Here is a 14,667-nt window from a genome sequence, read left to right as displayed (position 1 = left end):
AAGCCTTCAGCATGTCACTGACTAACAGTAGCCTGAAGTGTTAGGCTGCTTGGCTATCATGCTCATGTGCCTATTTTTCCAGTGTCACTATAATATAGATGCACAAACTGAGGAGAATAGCACCATTGATAAAAAATTAAAATCTTCCACACCCTCAGCCAACAAGTTTGACCCTTGTGAAACAGCCTTTAATACACAACAATCACATTCAAACCAAAGAACAAATATGAAAGAGTGGCATTGTGTATATACTGTTGCAGTGTCTCTCTCTCAACCCAACTCCCCACAGCTCAGCCCACAACTCCCTGGAATAGATCAACTGCAGAGTGCAGAAAACGTGTAAATATGCATGTATGTAAATCTCTCCTATACAGTGACGGCGATTTAATGTTTTGTTTTTTTTAATCCGAAGCCATGCATGGAGCAGTGGGAGAGCAGTCACTCAGCTGATCCAGCTTAGCCTCTCAGTAGTGTCCCCCCCTCTCAGGCACACACATTCAGATCTTCCATCAGACAAAACCTGCTGACACAACATGTGGTGCAAAGCATCACAAGGCAGTTTGTGTATCTTCAAAACATTCTGCTTTATTAAAGAACAACATCTGGTTTTTAATATAATTTTTTTTCAAAGAGGTACATTCAGCTTGGAGGTTTAGAGTGTTGAAGCTGGAGACCCAAAAGGCTGGAGGTGGCAAGATGTCCCTGCTGTGCAGAACTGCTGCTGTGCCCACCTCCACCCCTCACAGACAGGGTCCGCAACCACAAAGCCTCTCGTGCTTATTTTTTTTTCTTTTTTTAAACATTTTGATTTTATAAAAAAAGTGGCTGGAAAAAGGTTGCATTAAAAATACAATCCATTCTTTTTACTTTTAATTTAGACAGGCAAAATTAGATTTGAACACATTTTAAGCTTCGAAAATAGCATTTCTTTTTTCCATATATATGTAACTTAAAGGTTTATATCTGGTAACAAAGCAGGCAGCCCCTTCTGTGAATCATCTTACATCCAGTTATCTCTGGCACAGGTCTTTAGGTGACCAAACAAAACAAAAACAAAACAAAACCCCTGCTTTCCATATAAATCCTTAAAGTCCCTTAGGCCTAACAGCTGCATTTGCCATTGTGCAGATTATTATTATTTTTTATTTATTTTTACAGCTATTTAGGTTACAGTCAGGGGGATTTAATGCACAGCATGTTTGAGCAGAGATCAGCGAAGCAGTAGTTAAAAATCATCATAAAGACATATTCTATACAGATTTGCATCAAAACATAAATAATCAGTAACAATGATCGCTTTCAACTTCAACTTGCAGTTAAACCACCAGACAAAAAGTAGTGGCATTGGGTCCGAGGCTAATTTTGGGATGCTCAATGTCTTCACAGAGGAGGGTCTGCCTGCCTTTGTGTAGATAAAATTGACTATTTAATGACACTGGCACAGTCTCACAACAGAGCTGTAGTAAAACAGGCCAACTAAAATGACACAAAGCAGAACACGCTCCACAATTTAAAACTGAAAGTAATAAAAAATATAACATTTGTGAGTCAAATTACATTTACTTAATAAATATGCAAAGTACACAATATACACTTGTGAAGAAAGGGGAAAAAAAGAAACAAACCAAAGCATCATCAAAAGTGTCTGAAATCATGTAATTATGTTTAAATGGAATGTATGAAGCACTACACACAAGTTAAAGGAAGAAACAAGGGGCCAAACGGTCCACTCCAGAGAGTAGAGTCTCACAGTGGCATTAACTATTCCGATGAAGCTGGTTTTCTTTAATCCCCAACTTCAGCCTGACTGAGACAAAATAAGCAAACTTGTAAATGGCTAAGAATACAAATACCTCATTTAGGCTCAAGTACATGTGTGACATTATGTGTAAGGTGGTTACTGTTCGTGTAATGTTCTTCTCTGATATGTGCGTGTGTGCGCTCAGGCATATATTCATGTGCCTTGGTGACCATCTACACAATGCAGAAACCAGTTTCCTTAATAGTGCAGAAAATGTCTAACAGAACTACATCAGTAAGGTTTCAAGTAATCCTGGTTTACATTACACACAGGCATTTGTGGCTATTCTCACCCAGTGCATTTGCCGTACACTTGTGTCACACCCATACAACAAAACATCACTTTTAGGGCACGTGAGTGCGGACAGACTCTGATCGCATTGCGTTCATGTTTTTGGCTTTGAGCAGATGCTAACAATATATCTCTATACTACTGCACATATATTAACTTTCTCATTCAAATTTGACTCTCTTGAATTATCTCTGAGGTTGGAATATTGGAGGTGATGCTCCAAGCAATGTCTCATTGCCAGAATATCCTTAAAATCTCTAATGCATTTCTTAGCCTTACATAAACACACACAGTTTTTGGACTGAGGGTTGATATGACCTCTGCTGACCCCTCATATCTTAGTATTCAATATAAATGGCATTACTAGATACAAATAAACATCTACAACCAGAAAACCACTTTAACAGTCGTTAAGCTGATCTGAGCTGGGCTGAAATCCCATTCAGTAACTTTTCATCCCAAATGATTTGGATCCGTTGAGGAGTGTGTTTACTAAAATATCTTAAACAATTTAAAACTTAACAGTTGAAAAGTGTAATAACAATAAAGTAGAATAACCTCTGAAACTGTTGATAATATAGTAAAAAAAGCTTGTAGAATGCAGAGACTAAACGTTGGTGGAGTTGTGTGTTCTTTTGAGCCTTCTTTCATGCACATTTAGCATTCTTGAAGTGGATATTTCAGCTGCTTGTTAAAAAAGCAGTTGAATAGAGCTACTGACAAGGCAGCCATGTATGCATTCGTTTCTATAGTAAGGTACAAAAAAAAGAAAGAAAACTCATGCCTGGGGTCTAAGTAGATACTGTATAAAAGAATGTAGAGCACTGCTCTGTAAGCATGCATGAGAGGTGGCTGCTTTTTGAGGTTGGACAGCGAAGGACGGAGAAGGAGACACACAAGTCAAAAGACTTTTAAACCCTCTCAAAAGACCGAACGTGTTTCTTCAGATTTTTTTCCATCTCCTCCTTTCAGATGGCAGACGTTCTTCCTTGGAACGGGACCCTGAATGAGGTTGACATGACTGTTATGAGTCCTCGATGTCTTTTAGTCGCGCTCCTTTAGATGCTTGTACGATAGTGGCATTACTGCTGCAATCTGAAAAGGATTGGGTGAGCAGATGTTACCTGATGTCTTCGTCATAAGTTCATACCAACAAGAGGACAAGGACGAGACACCTTGAAATCACCCCCCAAATGAATAAGCAGTGATTAACCACATGAAAGTCACTACAATGCCACCGGTTTCCTCCACCAGATTAAAAAAGAAATTAATAAAGGAAATGATCCCGATTTGATCCAAGTCTACTGAATTTCTGAAGCTGAGCAGAGACACTAAGCAAATACAGAAGGTTAGTGCTGACTCTTTGTTTACCTTGATGTTTGTAGGAGGGATTCCAATGATGGCTACAGGGAAAGTAGAAATGTGAGTTAAACTCTGCAAGCTGTCATACAGTCTCTTTCTAAAATTGCGCAACCAGAGACCATGGTCAATAGTGATGGATATGTGCAACATTCAGTCCTTCATCCAGGGGGTGGACAAAAACAAAATGTTAAACATATTTAACACAACATCACAACACAATGCTGCTTTTCATTATTCGCGGTGTTTACATTTTTTGTGTTTGGTATTTTTTTCGTCTACCCCCTGTCATGAAGTAGCATTTGGGCAGAGCTTATGCCAACATCACATCATGCACTGAGTCATGCAATGCACTCACAAATAAAACAGTAAGCAGACAGCCACGACCAATTAGGGTTTGGATATACACACAGAAGACAGTGACCACGACAAATGATTAAACCACATTGTTACAAACAGCACAAATATTTCAGAAAATGGGGCCAAAATCATAGGTCAGCCCTGTTGTTTCACACTGTTGGGTAAAGAAGATGAAACCACCACAGACACTTCACACACAGACACTCTTACAAGGTCCAAAAATGCGAGAGGCTGAAATAAAAATTTGGATTTGAAAGCACATCTGCGCATGCAGAAAGGTAAATACAAGCTGGGCACCGAAAGGGAGGCTGAAAGGAGCACGAGTTTGCACAAAAAAAACAAACAAACAAAAACAAAAAACTTTTGAAACATTAGGTCAATGGATGCCTTCACATATCAAGTGAATGCACCATTTGGTCAGTTTAATAGAAATGATTAAACAAAACAAGAGGCATGGAAAAAGTGCATCTCTTCAGCCAGCCAATATGAGCCTAACACAACACACAAGAACACAAAGAGTCTAAATAAATGCAGCCTTTATGCTACCGTCTTTGATTTCCTTGTTAAAACTCAAAGTTAGAGATGAGAGAGACTGCTGGACTGGTTGACTGGGGGAGCAAATCACTGATTGGCTTAAATGGCCTGAAAGTTGGCTGGTACCTGTTTAACTGACAGTATTGGACTCATCTGAAAAGGTTCTCATGAGCAGGGGCCTGGCTGACGACCGGGGTGACTGGATGCCCCCTGCGCTTGACTGAACCAGCTTCTTCTAGAAGGGTGAGGCAAGAGACACCAGTGACGACACTACGCTGATAATCACATACATACTTTGCCTTTCTCACCATCTTGTGCTCTCTTTTGCACATAGACATAAATATATAAACAAAGAACAATTAAATACATTCAGAAAGACTTCAAAGTAGACATGTAGACAATGAAAATTAATCTAGGAGCTATTTTAGACAACCCTTCTAGGAATGATCCATTTTGGAAGCCCTTTAGTCGACTTTTTAATAGGTTCAAATAATATAGAGTTACTATTCTTGCAAATTTCACAAAATAAGTATGTCTTAAGACATATACAAACACACACTCACACAAACATACACACACTGTCAGGCTTGAGGATCCAGGATGAGGTTGTGAATTTGGGCCTCATGCAGGTACGTTTGGATGCTGTGATGTGCTGCAGCCACCTGACTGGACATGCGAAGGCAGCAGGCAGTGGAGCAGCAAAGGCAGCTGGGAGGAGACACTGACTGATACAACTAGGCAGACAAGCATGGCAGACTAACAGCAAGTTTTTAGCATGGACAACCTGTCCTACTCCACACTGCTGGAAGAGGTGGCAGCGTGCCATTCTTCCCAGTGTCACAAAAAAGAAAATCCCTCAAGTCAAGGTTTAAAATGGTGCCTTCCAAGGATAGCATTCCTGATATGTGACACAGTACATCAGAAATTTGCAATGTCTGACCTAATCTGTCCAAGCAAATTGGACTATTAAAATCTACAAAACAGCAGCCTGAGTTCTTATAGGTGAAGAAAGGAGTCTAAACAGTGGGAGAGGAAGGACACAGAAGTAGGAAGCAGGCAAGTGGTGCACAGACACAGAAATTCTCAAGTATATAAGCTGACAAAGAAAAAGAGACCTCAGTCACTCCATGAGAAGCTGTGAGAGCTAGCGGTCTGTGACAACATGAAGATAGTGGATGTCCCAGAGGAAGGAAGGCGATGTTTCATCTTTAGGGAGGATTGTCCAGAGAAGTAAGAGAGAAGGAAATAAGAGGGTGAGATAGTTATGAGTGTGTTAAAGAGCAAAGCATTAGCACTAGTTAGGAAAAAGTAGGAAAGGTGAAAAATGAGCCTAAAAAAATAAAAATATGTGCACCATATGTACGCAAGTCCTGAATATTGTACAAATCTGCAAGTTATGTGTCTCTCCACAAATATGAGTAAAACTTCTCATTTAGTTTATTACTTCTCCCCCACCCAAAAAGGAATAAAAATCAAGTCTAGACACAATAAGAAAAAAACCACAGAAAAGAGTATGAATACCACCAATCATTTCCATCTGCTTGCAAACACATTAGAGAGCCCACTGAAATGACAAAATATGCCTTTGACAGACTTCTGGTGGAGGTTAAATAAAAACAGCCTTCAGAAATAATTCAACAACAGGCATAATTTTAAAGACACAGAAACTTAAAAAAATAATCTCTTGGTACACAAAATATGTTTTGTTTTTGTTTTTTTTTGGGGGGGGGGGGGGGGGGGGTTGGCTTGTTTTTTTAGGTTTCTTTTCAAAACCCTTTCCTCTCTCATTAAACATATCTCTTAAAACACTCTTAGCTTTTGGCAAACATGTGCAACGTAATATATGACAAGCTAACCGACCCCCTAATATAAACCTGCATAATGTACGTCATGCTTTAAATAGCCAGCAGAGGGCTGCAATAGATCAGATATTTGTGCTTGAGCATTTCCTTTCAAACGTCTTTTTTTGCACTTCTGAATAATGTCAGATGTAATTTACCCCTCCCACCATCTTCTTCCCAATGATCTAACACCAAAGCAAAGGAAGTGTGAAGAAAGGCAAACAGCTCTGTAAAGATCTGCATTGCTCTATGTTAGCAAAGCCATGCAAATGTTACAATCAGCAATCGCATTAAAATTCTTTGATTTAAATCCTTCCCTGAACAGTACTTCATAAACCTCTATCAGTTCAACCTAAAATATATTAAGAATATGCTCCATCAACAAAAATAACCATTAGCAAAAATAATAATGAGAAAAGAACGAATAAAGGGAAGGGAGAGAGAGAAAGAGAGAGGGAGAAAAGAGAGAGGGAGACAGAGAGAGGGAGTTATAGCACTACCTGTCGAGCGTAAGGGCCGCGGGGCTTGCGGAGCACCACGTAGAGGATTTCTGGCAATAGGCTGAGCAGGATGAGCACGATGATGACCAGCCAGGCTGACACCGAGCTCAGCATGTTGGCAAACACAAAGTATAACCGTTGCTGTCTCAGGAAAGGCCTGGGGGAGAGATGACACTTCAGTTTATACTGTCTGGAGGAGATACATGTTTGACTAGAATGAAAAGGCCAACTAAAATGACTACAATAAGATTTGTTTTTTTTAATCCTCAGTTGAATTCTAACCATATTACTCCTCCCCAGAAGAAGCTGAAAAACACATAGAAAGCCAGGGAACCCCATATCACAAAGTGGTTTATCCATGTCCAGTGCCGTGTATCCAGAGCCAACTAGAATGTTGGAGAAAAGAAAGTAGTAAGAGATCTTTTAAAAAACATATAAAAGAACTTTGCAAAAGACATGACTAACAAAATATCTGTTTCAAACTCATATGTCCACTCTAATGATAGACGTTTTATAAATGTCAAAATAAACAGGGGTAGAGCTTACCTTTAGTGTTACAGTGAAAACAAGGATGGTAAATACAATCGTTCCATATGACCAGTTCCCAAAAGCCTAGAGTCAAAACAATAAAACAATCAGCAGTTGTAGTTAGGAGACTGTAGATATGAAACCTGTTTAGAAGTGGATTTAAATCAAACCTGGCCATTGTCCTGCAGGGCTGGGTTGCTGAACAAAAACCAAACACCAAAGAAGAAGACCAAGCCATGGAAGACTCCCAGTAATGTCCAGTAGAGAAATGGTCCCCACCGTAACATGGCATTCTTACCGATCTGTCTAAAGATTTGAAAGAGGAAAATTAACAAATTTATTTACTTACTGTGTCTTTGTGTAACATTTCCTGTTTATCACACAAAAGGACAACACCATTATATAACATATTAATGGTGGCCAAAAAAGTTACTGTGTAAATACAAATGAGCTACCATCAAAATTAGTCAACTAAACTTCACCAGAAGAACTTTGTAACCTGTTCATTAAATATTTATTTTTACTTTTTTTTTACTTTTAAATTACGCCTGAACCTAAACCAGGACTTTATTTAGTAACAATATTGTATTGTATAGTAAAAGTATACAATATAATTCTGTACCTAAATTCAAAATAAACACATTAGTCTCAGTGAAGTGTTGCACAGACAAAGAAATCCTTCCAAGTTTAGATTTAAAACATAAGAAAAGAATCTCCTAATCTCCATTAATGTGGGATTTGTGATGAAAGGACAGAACATAACAAGCACATCTACTTTTATAACTCAGTTTACCTGTAGAGGGTAGCATTTTCCAGAAGCATCTCAATGGAAATGTGCTGTTCGAAAAGACTGTAAGCCAGGATGGGCATAGAGGTGAAGCAGATGTTGTACATCGTCAGATAGGCCGCATCATACAGGGGCTGGGGAGGATGGGAGCAGGAGGAAAGGTTGACGAGGGAAGGGTTGGTAAGGAGGAGGAGGGGTTAATATCACGGAGAGGACACAACTCATACACACAACCATAACTTGAGCACAGAGCACGTCATGAGCAAGCTTATGTACATCTTTCACATGCTTGTGAAAGATCTATATCAGAGACCAGTGGCATGATGGGGAAACCAAAAAAAAACAAAAGCAAAAGAAAATCACCTTTCACACAAAAATATAATCACTCAGTGATCTTAAAAAGGATGACAGATGTCTAGATCATAGATTTTTAATAATAAAATGAATCCTTGTGCTCCAAAGAATTTCCATAAGATTTTTCTCCTATTTTAATTTTTTTTCTAAGACTAGGAAAACAAACAAATGCCACCAGGATTCCAAAATATCCATATTGTGTCATGGTGTATTCGTGGTGGCACAACATGACCGGCGTGAGTTTTGCCTATTTATATTGTATGACGATAACAAAGTGCATACATCCCAGGGACAGTGAGGAAAGGGGATTGTGAGGACAAGAGCTGAGCAATCGGGAGCACACAGAGGTGTGATTTTAGGGAACACTACTTCCTTTCATGTTCAGAATGTCTTTGAACCTCAATTAGATATACTTACTTGCTGGGAACAGCCGCAGAAGAACTGGTACAAAAACTGTGGTAAGATGAAGCAAAGATTCTGCAGGCGAACAGAGAATGAAAACAGGGTCATACAGAGTTCAACCTAAAAAATCAGTCTCATGTGTAAGACTATATGTGTATGAGCGTGTGTTTATCCATCCATTTCCTTCTGCTTATCCAGGATTCAGGATTGCGGTGGAGCTAAAGGTTGTCAGTCTATGGCTAGACTGACAAAAAGAGACAATCACTCATGCTCACGTTCACACCTGCCAATTTAGATTGTGGGAAAGCCAATGTATACAGTGAGAGGCCACGCACAAGCAGGGAGAACATGCAAACTCCAGTCAGCCAGTGGATCCAAACACAGGATCTTCTTGTTGTGAGGTGACAGTGCTAACCACTGCACCAGTGTAAAGATACCAAATGGCTTTTGGTGGGTACTAGATGTTGACCAATATAGGATTTTTAAGATTGAAACTGGTATTTACTGATTTAAAAATCCAATGTATGGGTCAATATTTCTTTTCATTCAGGCACACGAAATGCCCACAGATATCACAAACCTTTTTTATCTGACAAAATGTAACCATGCAGGTTAAACATTAACTTGTTTTATTTCCAAATCAAGTCGCTGATTAGTCATTTACACTCTGAGCACCTGATCGTTGTGTTTGTAGCATTCCAAACATGTGTTTTCACAAAAGGGAAGTTACAGAGTGCAACTGGTGGAAAACATTGAGACCCATATTATGGTCATGTTATGCTGATACTGACATATCAGCAAAAAGCTAATATCAGTCAAACAATATATCTGTTCAGGCTCTAGTGGGTGCTCCTAGTGCTCCTGGACACAGAATCTCCACTTACCTTATAAAAGAAATACTGCACCAGGTGTGCAATGCGAACATAGTAGAGATGCCCATGTCCCAACAAAAGTTTCTTGAGGTGCTTCAGTTTGGGGATGGCATAATCACTGTTCCTCACCGCCTGTCGACCCTCTTTCCCCTTAATGCCTGAAACACCAAGGCCCAAAACAAATGACACATTTCTGCACTCCACTACACATAGAAGAGTAATTAAAGAGCTTCAGCATCACATTTCTTACCAATGCCTACATGAGCTTCCAAAATCATGCTGACATCATTGGCTCCATCTCCAATGGAAAGGGTGATTGGGCTGCCTTTGGAGTTCTTCACCATTTTAACTATCTATAGATAGATTGATACAGAGGCACAACAGCTGAATAAAATCAGAAATAATCTTTCACTGTGAAAGAAATCAATTCAGTTTTTTTATTTCTCAGCTTATTAAATCACTGTTCTGACCTGTGCCTTTTGTAAGGGAGCCATGCGGCAACAGAGCACAGACGTGCAGTTTTGACATATCTGCAGAAATAGGTCCTTATAGTCATGTAAGTTGTTTTCAGAGGATGAGTTAAGCACCATCGACAGAGTGGCTCCATCTACTATAAAACCATAATCCTGGCTGGACCAATTCCTGCAATACAGAGTAGACAAAATAGTTTAATCGTTACTAATGTTATTTTTTTTTTTTAACTATTGCCCCACCACCACCTAATAAAAAGCCAAAAAAAAAAAATCAGAATAATGTCAGTACATAGCACACAGGCTTTTGTAATCTAAGGTGCCAACCTGGCAACACGTGTCTTTGCTGGTGGTGCATCCTGTACAGTTTTCTTGTGGTACTCGAGCAAGAGGTCATGCAGTCGGTCCTCACGCCTTTTTCCTGGAGACTCTAGAGTACGCACTGTTAGCTCCAACAGCTCTGTGTTCCTCTTGAACAATCTGCAAGCATAGCAGGTGGATTTGGCCGTCTCCATCTTGTCTCCTGTTAAGACCCACACTTTAATACCTGCTCCCTGCAGAGCCTCCATAGTCTCTGCTGCCTCCTCTTGAAGACTGTAGAATAATAAATAGAAAAGGATCATTATGACTACTAGCAGCAAGAATGCCTACAATTATGTATAGTTTATATACATGTGTTTAAAAAAACCAAACAAAAAAAACCAAAACAAAAAAAAAAGCTAAGCTAAATTACCAAATTTCATGTCATAATGGTTTGGGAAGGCGTGGTCCTTTAAAAGTGTGAGTGTTTGTATATTAAATGATGAATAAATGTTGATTCAGGAATATGTTTACTTCCTTTGTTATAGGCAATGCATGTGTCTTAGACCTAAACTTTTGCAATTTATGCAGTCTATTTTTAAAAGCTGGAATCTTTGATTGTAGGTCACAACTTAACCACAAGATGGCAGCGTGAGCTTAAATTAAAACGCTCTAAAAAGAAGGGCTTTTAGCTGATATCAAACTAATCAGATGAAAATAGAAAGCCAAAGTCATACATGGTGAAAAAAGTGACAGCTGATGACATTTAAAACATCCCCAAAGGGAGGAATTGCAGCAACATAACAAAGAGCAAGTCCAGACAAGGCTTGGTGATATGCTCACCACAGGCTTTTGCACTCCTTTGGTTTCCATATGAATAACATTGTGTATTCTGGGATTTCTCTGTGCTGAGGATTTCAATATCCAAATTTTTTGGCACTGATGTTTATTAAGGGGCAAGAACAGCAGGTTTCAGCAGGTTTCAACACAGAAAACTACGTCCAGATGAACAGAATCAACATATTTGGGGTTTCAACACAGCAGTTTCACAATTAAGAGCAGCACAGTTATACATTTTGTGTGAGCACCCACCGATCTTCAACAGCAGTAGCTCCAATTAGATTCATTCCAGTCTCCACTTGGTTGTAAACAGCCATGAGCTTCTCCTCTCTGTCCTGCAGAGCCAGTCTAGCTTCCCTTAATCCTGAATCTACCTGGTCATACTCCTCAGCGGTAAGATGTTTGTAGGCCACACACAGTGTCCGGTAACCATCCTAAACAGTAAAATAGCAGCTGATGTTATAAAAGACAAAATGTTATGCAATAAAATCATTCCAACAGTTGGAAATTTAGGAAAACGAGATGTTTTCCACCACGTACTGTTGCATTACGCTCCACATGCATGCGTATCTTTTCAACTTCCTCCTGTTTGACTCGGGGGAAGATGGAGGAGTCGGCTCCCTTACAAAAAAGCAGTGTTTCACCTGGGCACGAAAAACACACTATTATACAGACACCCAGCATCAGGGGTGTGCTGGCCAACGCTATTTTATTAGCATTCCAATAACGTTGACAGTAACCTTAAGCTCACCTGATATTGATCTGACGATTACACTCATTCGCCTTCTGACTGGGTCAAAGTTCAACACATGAAGCAATTCATACCTATAGGATGTACGCAGAGGAAATAAAAGATGTAATTTAAATACAAACAATAACTGAGATTTTAAAAAAGACATTCCAAGAAATAACTAACTTACATTTCAACGTCATTTGTCCTGTTGAGAATTTTCATGGTTTTACTTTCGAGGCCAAGAAATGTGAAGCCGTACCTGAGATCGAGACAAATCAAAACACAAATGGCTTTTATGTTCTCAATAAATATTATAACGAAATTATACCAGTTACATTTTCCTTAGGTTTATCAATTCCAACTATGTGCTTGTCAAATAGCCACCTGAAATCACTGAGTCATGACACCTAACCTCTTACCTCATTGCACCCTGGACCAAAGCAATCTCATCAGGTGAGGAGGCTATAAAGCCCCTCTGCTCCTGCAGTGGAGGGACCACTTGTCCATCTACCATTAATCCATCCACCTGGTCTATCCGTCCATCCTCTTGACCTTGACCCTGCTCTGTAGACTCCTTTACCTGGACTGTGTGGCACAGGCACAGGGCACGCAGAAACAGCTCTTCCCTTTCCTATGAAAATTATGTAAACGTGGCTTAATACTGTTAAAAAAAAAAATGTAGGGCTTTACAAGTAGAAAATTCATTCATAAACCTTAAAATAAATTCATAAATCTTTTTTTTTTTACTTTATTATTAACAACCAAACAAGGAGCTATATACAGTAGCTGGAGTTTGGATAACGCCTAGAATTTATAACCAAACTGACCCCTTATCAGCACAAGTAATTAAGTGCAATAGTCTGTGAAGTGTTATCAAGTACTCGTGACAGGAGCATGCAGCTCCTTCCCTCCGCTATGTTATAGCGCATATGTCGACATGTCAAGGAGAATGTACCAGGGTGACCAATAAAGGGCCTTTCTGGGCATCGAGCTATGTAATGGCCATATGTTAATCCTTGTATGACTTTTACAACAGATGGCGGGACACCACAACACTCACCCTGCCAGCTTTCTGTTGTACTGTGTTCATAGGTCCATCTGTAACGCAGAATCCGTCCACTTCCGAGCTCGCGTCCCTGTACTTGTATTGGTGGCCATCAATGCAGCACTCTATGAACTCCATGTTATTCTGAGTTAGGGTCCCCGTCTTGTCTGTGAAGACGTACTCCACCTACAGGCAACATGAAAATAAAAATGGCACACACTTCCAAAACCATAAAAATTCAGTTTCTCGTTTAAAAGCCTCCAACAATAATATTAGGCAATTACTTCCAGGAGGAAATTACACTGCATTAATCAGTTTAACGGAGCATCACCTTTAACTCAAATAATCATCTGGCAAACCAAGTGTGACTGATCTATGGCAGCGCCGTTTAAGTCAGCAGTGTCATAATAAAAATGAAACAAGGAAAATTCATTTTAAAGAAGCACTTACAATAGTCTCAGGTAGAAGTTTTGCTTTTTAAAATACACAAAATTCAGTATAAAATATAAACTTGTTTGGATGGAAAACTACATCAAAGTGATTGTTCTACAGATTACATCTGGACATCGTTCATAGACGCTGGAGATGAAATGTTCAGGAAAAGCTTTAGAGTTTTTATATACGATAGAGGAATTTAGTTAATATAATTGAAAATTTTTGGACACAGAAATGCAGAGTTTACAGGAAGCATAATGACAGATATTTCTGACCTGTCCCAGCTCTTCATTGAGGTCCGAGGTGTTGACCAGTGCCCCTTCCTCAATTTCACTGTCAAAGAAATCTTTATCCCAGGATATGAAAAACGATCCCAAAAACTTCTGCATTTCAACAGTCACATACATGGACACTGGAATGATGAAGTTGAAGAGCACCATGAAGGACAGGAAGTCGGTGAACATGTTAAGGTACTGTTGGTAAAAAAAAAAAAAAGAAAGAAAAAGAGGCACATAATATATTTACATATATAGAGGAAGATATATATATACATACACTGTGTATATATATGTATAGAGAGAGAAAAAGTGAGTTGCGGTTTGCATCATTTTCTCCATAACCTAAGCAATTCTAAGAAACCATTCTGCAGTCCTAGACGTCACTGTTTATACTTGCAACAAAAATGAGGAAACGGCAGTCACAATGTTCAATGCGGGCTAAAGCAGAAGGTTAACAGATGACATGAAACGGACTACATCATATGGCAACAGTGGCCATTTTGCTCATTTTATAAGAACTTTAAAACTATGTATAGAGTTCCCTCAGCAGCCCTTTAAGGATTATAATAATTACTATTGAATTAACATAGGCCTCAGTATGTATGTATGTAGTACACAATAACAGTATGATGAAACTTATCTAACAAGCCATATTAGCCATTTTCTTGCAACGGCTGTTCTTCTAGTTCTGCTTTAGACATGTTTTATTTTCCTCAGTCACTTTTCCTTTTTTTTTCCTATAACGTTTGTTTTCATTAGTTTTCTAAAATGCAAACTCACCAGATTGGTTTCCTTTTCTTTCAGAGTTTTCTCGTTGTACCAGGGCTCATCCTGTCCAGGCTTGCTCTGCCATACATACTTAAGTGTAGTACATACTAAGGCCTTGCTCACTAATATGCAAAGGTAAACCAAAAGGAAGGCATTGATAGACCTGTAG

The 14,667-nt window shown here is 39.2% G+C and overlaps 1 protein-coding gene across 7 annotated transcripts in view; it reads right to left on the bottom strand.

Annotated features, from left to right (window-relative positions):
• Positions 1-559: 559 nt before the first annotated feature.
• Positions 560-14,667, bottom strand: part of atp11c (ATPase phospholipid transporting 11C (ATP11C blood group)) — a 41,303-nt gene continuing 27,195 nt past the window's right edge. The window contains exons 11-31 of one of the 7 annotated variants that reach the window (XM_084950055.1): positions 14,511-14,661; positions 13,728-13,925; positions 13,033-13,203; positions 12,392-12,603; positions 12,160-12,231; positions 11,991-12,064; positions 11,780-11,901; positions 11,492-11,673; positions 10,427-10,693; positions 10,100-10,271; positions 9,880-9,982; positions 9,642-9,787; positions 8,773-8,832; positions 8,008-8,135; positions 7,385-7,520; positions 7,233-7,298; positions 6,969-7,072; positions 6,687-6,843; positions 4,472-4,580; positions 3,464-3,495; positions 560-3,187 (exon numbers count right to left, since the gene is read on the bottom strand). In XM_084950055.1, coding sequence (XP_084806181.1) covers positions 4,476-4,580; positions 6,687-6,843; positions 6,969-7,072; positions 7,233-7,298; positions 7,385-7,520; positions 8,008-8,135; positions 8,773-8,832; positions 9,642-9,787; positions 9,880-9,982; positions 10,100-10,271; positions 10,427-10,693; positions 11,492-11,673; positions 11,780-11,901; positions 11,991-12,064; positions 12,160-12,231; positions 12,392-12,603; positions 13,033-13,203; positions 13,728-13,925; positions 14,511-14,661 — 2,626 coding nt within the window. In that variant the 3' untranslated portion in view covers positions 560-3,187; positions 3,464-3,495; positions 4,472-4,475. Of the gene's footprint in view, positions 3,188-3,463; positions 4,581-5,460; positions 5,552-6,686; positions 6,844-6,968; positions 7,073-7,232; positions 7,299-7,384; positions 7,521-8,007; positions 8,136-8,772; positions 8,833-9,641; positions 9,788-9,879; positions 9,983-10,099; positions 10,272-10,426; positions 10,694-11,491; positions 11,674-11,779; positions 11,902-11,990; positions 12,065-12,159; positions 12,232-12,391; positions 12,604-13,032; positions 13,204-13,727; positions 13,926-14,510; positions 14,662-14,667 lie in introns of those variants that run through there. The other 6 variants (XM_084950064.1, XM_084950101.1, XM_084950081.1 and 3 more) reach the window with 6 other exon arrangements.

The sequence above is a fragment of the Perissodus microlepis genome, chromosome 2 (genome assembly GCF_051167445.1).
Source record: "Perissodus microlepis isolate ML-2025 ecotype Zambia chromosome 2, ASM5116744v1, whole genome shotgun sequence".
NCBI classification, from domain to species: Eukaryota; Metazoa; Chordata; class Actinopteri; order Cichliformes; family Cichlidae; genus Perissodus; species Perissodus microlepis.
The sequence above is the reverse complement of the archived record's forward strand: the minus strand, read 5'-3'. Positions and strand labels throughout refer to the sequence as shown.